We start from the raw sequence: 7,071 nt of genomic DNA on the forward strand, positions 1-7,071 counted from the left end.
GATAAATGAATAAATATTTTACACTTTTTTTTTTTTTTTTGGGGCTTTTTTTTTGTTTTTACAAAAACATTCAGGTTGAGAAATGTGCCTTATCTCTACCATCAGTAGCATGATGATCATTTCAAATGAGAGTCTCAGCTTCTTGCTGTGCAGGGTGGGTGGTTTCTGGCCTGGCTGCTATACAGTCCTGGTGCCACAAGTGTGCAGCCAAGCAGTTGAGGAGTGGAGCGACGTCATCCAGTCCGTCGCTGACTTCACCCCCGATCCTGAGCACCGGTATGTGCCACTCCTCCTGGAACCTGCACACCTCCCGCTCTGTCACATCGGTGTGCATGAACAGGTCAAATCTGAACATAATGTCAAGAAGATTAACAATCAGCAATGCCTCTGCATTAACAGACAGTGATCTCTGTAATTATTTGGAAAGTAAGGCACTTATGTTTTGGCTCCAACATGGCTAATGACACAATGGTTGGGGTTAAAGTGCAATTTGCCCGCTTGTACAGTATCTTGTGTATTAAGAAATGTATTGCAGCTTTTGTCCACTGCCCATGTTAAGGTGGCAAGACTATTTGGGCTATTTGATATTCAGTGGGGATATCTGTTGCTACTTTTTTTTTTTTTTCTTTTTTTTTAAAAGGAAATCGAAATGTTTCATAATGTATAGGCGAACAATGTCAAGCTCCACAGTTGGTGGTAACAAAAGACCACTAAAGGATACTTGGTGCCAACCACCATTTTCACTACGTTGTCCGACGGGCCAGACCACTTGGAGATCTGGTTTGAAAGGTCATCGAATGAGGTCCTGTCTGTGAAGGAGAACAGGAAGAGGACGGCATCCACCTGCTCCTTACAAGACTGAAAAATAAAACACCAAATATCAGTGTAGTGATGGCTATTGTGTTTATTTCCCCTCAGACTTAACCACTTTTAACCTGGCGTCCCTATTTTTTGCATGTCAATATAGGCTAATTTTTTCAAAAAATAGGAAATGAACCGATCTACAAGCTCAAGCTATCCTATTGTGTTTCATGCGTACCGGAAGCAAGTGGTCAAATCTACGCAAAGCGCTCTCTCCACAGTCCCACAGCTGTAGGCGAAAGAAGAGCACTCTGCCACCGTCTCTGAGCTTCACTGGCCAGTACACCACTGTCGTCTCAATACCTGCAAGAACAGCAAAACACAATGGTCAGTATAACTCCTGTTAAAAATAAGCCTACAATTTGAGTGCAGTAATCAGTATTATAGTAATTAATAGTATGCATTTTCTGTGATTGGTAGGACAGCAGTCTGACATGTTGACAACTCCCAAGAATGAGACTAGGATGAGCTTCAGGAGGGTGGGGCGATATGGACAAATAATATTCAATATATAATAGTGAGAAAAGACAACACTTGTGCTTTATCAGTATTACCACATGCAAAATCTTGTCTCATATCACGTTATCGATTACATTTTTATTTCCCGGACCGAATTGTCAGCATGAATAATAGTAGAAACAATTGCTTATATGATCTCAGCTGCATGCCATCAGAGGAGTGTAGTGTGTTTAGACCTACCAGTTGTTTCATAATGTATGCTAGGAATATGCATTCCTGCAAGACGTGCTGCAAGCGCAGTCTTCCCGACTCCAGTTTTTCCAGAGATGAATATCTTATAAGGAACTGTGTCCACGGCTATGTGAGGAGGCATCACTGGAGACTCCAACAAACCTGTAAAACCATTAATGAGTTATATATGTAATAATTTGTCAGGGTTACTCAGAGTAAACCTGCAGCAAATCATGTCATTGTCATTTTGGTAACTATGGCTACATAAAAAATGTGAACCATAAATCTGCTCAATACATCAATCATGGAAATACAAATAAGTTTATGCTTAAGCATTTTGTCAAAGCTGGCAATCAAAGAAACGTTACAGCTCTAAAGCAGGTACAAAGTGTACATTTTACCTTACCTATGGGGGGAAAAGTAGACGATTCATCTGCACCAAATATTTATGGAACAGAATTTTCATGTAGGGCCAGTGGTTCACAACGTTTTCAGGCCACAACATCCCCCAAATAATCATATTTGTTGGGACCCCCCAAAATAATATTTGAATTGTGGACCCCCCAAAATAATTATATTTGAACTGGGGACCCCCACCCTGACAAGCACTTGGAATTGTAGGAGTTGAGGCTTAAATTTTGTTTGACTCTGGGGACCCCCAAAAAATCATGTGGGGGGACCCGCCTGTGGGTCCCGACCCACCGGTTGAGCCACTGATGTAGGCTACCGAACTGCCCCTTGGCATAGGGTAGACTAGCCCTGATACATGACTGTCACATGTTATATTCTGACCAGTCTATGATTCTGACAGATGACGTCTTGGATCCATGGCTAAGGGTAGACCAATTGTACCTGAATACCCAGATGTAACACCAATACCTTGTGGTTACTTTGGCGAATGTCTTTAAACTGTTATTTTAATAATCATCATACCAAATTTCCGCCGTCTCGTCTTGGTCAGGATCCTGCTGAAGAAGTCCTTACTCTCTGCACAGCGGTGCCAGTCAGCGACCACCATGGACCCTGGATGCAGGACTTCTTGTGCCGTCATGGTAAGATGCTGTCATTAGGTGATTAGGTGATCACACTCATTAGGCTACTTGTTGTAGCTTCAGAGCTCCACCACGCGACGGTGTCTCTTGCCGAGTGCCGACATGAACAGATCTTCAACTCCAGACGCCGTTCACCGTTGTACTACAAGTTTAGTCTGTGAGGAAGACTTTACCCATTCCTAAAGTAGCTTAGGAAACCAAAGCAGTGGTAACACAATTTCGGCCCAAAATTGCATTAATAATGGTAGATAATTTGGAAACAAGCTCCAAATATCCGCAAAGCTCAGTAAACTAAAGCCGCATCCCCTTGACAACCAACCAGCTTCAAGCGTCACTTCCGTAGGTTGTTGCATGCTGTTGTTGTAGCTCCAGTGAGCCGCTAGAGGCCGCTAAACACCGACTGTTCACTGTTGTCCACATCAGTGGTTCTCAAACTTTTTCATGTCAAGGACCCCCAAATTGACACTTATTAGCCCGCGGACCCCCATTTCAAAAGATATGCCAGGGACCCCCATAAGAGAAGATTTTGTACGGCTCTCAGTGATTCTCAACCATTTTAATTTCAAGGACCTCCAGTTTGACATGCATTAGGGCTACAGACCCCCATTCAATGGCATTTATATCACTTGGGCCGCAATTTATATTGTAAAATCTATGTCAATTTAACTCTGAGAGTGTACAAATGGAACCAAATGGACCCGTTAGGGTCCATTTGGTTCCATTTGGTTCACTTTTGGTTTTGGGTGAACTTTTTTGGGTGAACCATTTGGTTCCATTTGGTTCACAGTGAAACTGTCATCAAAATAACACTTGTGCATTCTCTAGATGTCCCCTGGGACCCCACATTGAGAACCACTGGCTTAAGAAATGGGCATCAAATCAAATAAATACATAAATAAATATTTCTTCTTTTATTGAAACATTTCCATGCAGAGAGAGAAAGGCAGAGAGATCACTATGATAACCTGCGAGCTTCGACTTTCAGCATTCCACTGCTCTGCAAGGATGAAGTCACCGACATGGGATCCACAGCCACTGGAAACTTGCATTTATGGGCAAATTTATTTATGACTGAGCCATTAACTCCCACCTGTTGAGGACAAATGTTTATAAATGATAGAAGAAATACAGAGCAAGTTAAAGCCAACCTTGGGGAATGTACAGACATTTATTCATATAGATGACCAGTTTTTTAATTGGTAATGTAATTTTAATTACAAATATTTTTTTCCCTCTCAGTAACATAATAAAGAGTACTATTTATACTTGGTTTTGTGCCGGTGTCATGCACCAAAAATAGCAGATCTACAAGCTCACAACGTCTGAGCTTGTAGATCTGTCGCACTGTTGTCTGTTGACACCTTTTAGTGTAACAGAGTGGTTCTCAAAGTTGGGTCCGGGGACCCCCAGGAGTCCTTGAGGGGGTTCCAGAAGGTCCCCTGGCAAAATGTGTTAATAGCACAAAAATCTGTTTAACAACTTTTACCCCATATACATCAGCTATTTGAAAGTAGCAGATCTATGAGCTCACAATGTAAGCTTTTAGATCTGCTATTTAAAAAAAAGAATAAAAACATTTTAACGCAATTCTTGTATGGGGTCCCTGGCACTAAATATTTTCAGATGGTGGTCAGCCTCCAAAAACATTAATTTGGGGGTCCTTGACATGGAAAAGGTTTGAGAACCACTGGTGTCACAGACAAAACAGACTAACAGATACAAATGACAGCTGTGTGACTAATTTGATATTATCACCCAACCTGACCATTACTATACTGTACTCACCTTCTCTGCATTGACCTCTATCAAGTTATTGGAAGATGTGATGATGACATCCTCTGGAGAGAAATCACTCACATCAACTGTGAACTGGAATAGGTCTCCTATGGTCTGGATCTTCCCCGTGGGATATAAATGACCTGAAACATTTGTTTCAGAAAATAAGACCAAGTTCGTTAGACAAACTATATTAGTCGCTTTCCCGTTGCTTTCCCAACTGACCTGGAAATTTGTGTTCTCTAGCACTTTGCCAACGTTGTGGTCCAACATCTTCAGTGGAAAGACCTTTCTCCATGCCGTCCTAAATACACAGAGCAATAGGTGTCGATATCTATAATTCAATATTTTATTCAATATATTGTTATTTTTTAACCCCCAGTATTCTCTCCACTCTCTCTCTCTCTCCAACTGTCATCATGCTGGTCTTTTATACTGGGTGCATAAAAACTTTAGTGTGTGTGTGTGAGGAGGTGTGGCAATATCTGTATGATGAGGGGCATGCTAAAATTATCATAGCTGTGCCTCTCTGAACTGTTTTTCAGAAGTCAGTGGTTCTCTAAGTGGGATCTGGGCACCCCCAGGGGTCCTTGAGGGGGTTCAAAATGACAAATGATTGATAGTTAGGAGCCAAATGGACACTTACAGGTCTGTAACTCAGAGAGTGTACAAATGGAACCAATTTTGATTTCATATGTACAAACATTTTCATGTCAAGGACCCCCAAATTGATAAGGATTTGGCCGCGGACCCCCTTTTTAAAATATGTTGTGCCAGGGACCCCCATAAGATTCCCCACTGGTGGTAATTGGCGAAATCTTGAGAATCACTGCTATGGCAGTAAAAATCTTCTCCCCTGGCATATATTTACAAATGGGGTCTGCAGGATAATGTATATCCATTAGGGGGTCCTTGACATGAAAAAGGTTGAGAACCACAGTTTAAAGTAACATGGTCCTGTATCTTTCAATTAAATACAACATGTTAGTAAAGACATATCTTTATTCTTTAATTAACTTTAATTAAAGTCAAAAGAAGTATCCTCAAAATATACTTAAAGTAGCTAAAGTAAATGTCATTATGTAGAACACTGTTTCCCAAACAGTGGGTTGGGATCCATGTTTGGGTCACGGACCAATTTTTATGGGCAAATATGACGAGTAAATATCCCCTTTTTTGTTTCATTCATAAAATATATACAAAATACAAAAAACATTTTTTTTAAGAAGTAGCAGATTTACAAGCTCGCAACGAGGCACGAAGCGATGCGTTGTGAGCATGTAGATGTGCTATTTTCACTAGTTTGGGTCCCAAACGGCTTATTTCTCTTTTGGGTCTTGAGCTAAAAGGTTTGGGAACCACTGATGTAGAATGTTCATTTCAGAATAATATATCAAGTTATTGGACTATAATCATTGATCGTTAATGTGTTCCTCGCTTTAATATTGGTAAATGTGGAGTTCATTTTAAGTACTTGCTGGGTAGCTTAATCTATAGATATATTCCATAAGTTATTGGTCGATTTATAATTTGTAATAAAAAAAAATCAAAATCTGCAAAGTAGTAGCCTAACTAAAGCTGTCTAATAAATGTAATGGAGTAGAAAAGTACAATATTTGCCTAGTGGAATAGAATTATAAAGTAACATGACATGGAAATACTCAAGTAAAGTACAAGTACCTCTAAATTGTACTTAATTACAGTACTTGAGTAAATGTATCCTACTAGTTACATTACACCACTGGCTATGCCTAATTTATCCTCCGTCATATGATGGCGTAGAGCAGTGCTTCTCAAACCTTTTCATTTGAAGGACCCCCAGTTTCGTACACATTAGGTAGACGGATCCCCCCATAACCCTGAGTGTACAAATGGAACACACTCAGAGTTACAGACTCTGAGGGTCCATTTGGTTCAATCATTTTACCTGGGGACCCCCTGGAACCCCCCAAGGACCCCTGGGGGTCCCTGGACCCCACTTTGAGAACCACTGGCATAGAGCACCCAAAATTCACTTGTAGATCTGCTATTTTCTGGGAATTTGGGGGGGAATGTAGCGTGCTCTGGTGAGTCAGATACAATGACGCACAGTCGCATGGAGGTGGGACATTACTTCTGACCATGGAAAAGTCACCCAGGTTGGTCAACTCCAGCTGGGCAGCAGATGTCACGGAAAGCCCCATTATTTGTCATCATTTACGATGGGGCATAAATTACACAGAAGACTGCATGCTCGTTGACCATTGACAGTGGCGGACAAAGTATACCTCAAGTAAATACACAAGTATTGAAAAGTACAAATTACAAAGTACATTTTAATATGTTTTCAGAAATGTTCTATTTTCACTATATTTGAAATAGGGCTTAAAGGACGACTTCAGCCACTTCAATCTATCTTCATATAACTAGTCCTCACCAATGCTCATTATAATATGGCACCATTTTTGTCTACTCACTCTGTCAGAGGAGGACTGTGGACAGCTCAGAAACCCACTTGGGGAATCCAAGCTAATAGATACTGCAGGCTCTCTACATAGCATGCTATAATGGAAGCCATTGTTCTCGCGATTAAAACAATAAAAATTGAAATCTTGTTTGAAAAAAAATGATCCTGCCTACGATGATGTCACTGGTAGGCACTAGACGGGTTTCTGAAGTGTCCACAGCCCTCCTCTGAGACACAGACCGAGTA

At 40.9% G+C, this 7,071-nt stretch overlaps 2 protein-coding genes across 3 annotated transcripts; both read right to left on the minus strand.

The window, feature by feature from the left end:
• Window positions 1-42: 42 nt before the first annotated feature.
• cplane2 (ciliogenesis and planar polarity effector 2) lies at window positions 43-2,902 on the minus strand. Of its 2 annotated transcripts, XM_084062256.1 has the most exons (6): window positions 2,712-2,902; window positions 2,485-2,638; window positions 1,561-1,713; window positions 1,040-1,164; window positions 722-858; window positions 43-347 (listed from the first exon to the last, which is right to left on the minus strand). In XM_084062256.1, the coding sequence occupies exons 2-6, from the start codon at window positions 2,600-2,602 to the stop codon at window positions 122-124; spliced, it is 759 nt and encodes a 252-aa protein (XP_083918382.1). In that variant the 5' UTR covers window positions 2,603-2,638; window positions 2,712-2,902; the 3' UTR covers window positions 43-121. The 2 variants fall into 2 exon arrangements, with proteins under 2 accessions (XP_083918382.1, XP_083918381.1); XM_084062255.1 differs by having other exon boundaries at window positions 2,485-2,902.
• A 656-nt stretch (window positions 2,903-3,558) lies between these two features.
• Window positions 3,559-4,677, minus strand: LOC311048486 (heat shock protein beta-7-like; the record flags this gene model as incomplete). The annotated part of the gene is made up of 3 exons (XM_084061745.1): window positions 3,559-3,693; window positions 4,389-4,522; window positions 4,605-4,677. 3 exons carry the CDS (start codon window positions 4,675-4,677, stop codon window positions 3,559-3,561), a joined length of 342 nt encoding a protein of 113 aa, XP_083917871.1.
• Between the last annotated feature and the right edge of the window lie 2,394 nt (window positions 4,678-7,071).

This window comes from Gymnoscopelus microlampas, assembly GCF_963454915.1.
Source record: "Gymnoscopelus microlampas genome assembly, chromosome: 7".
NCBI lineage: Eukaryota > Metazoa > Chordata > Actinopteri > Myctophiformes > Myctophidae > Gymnoscopelus > Gymnoscopelus microlampas.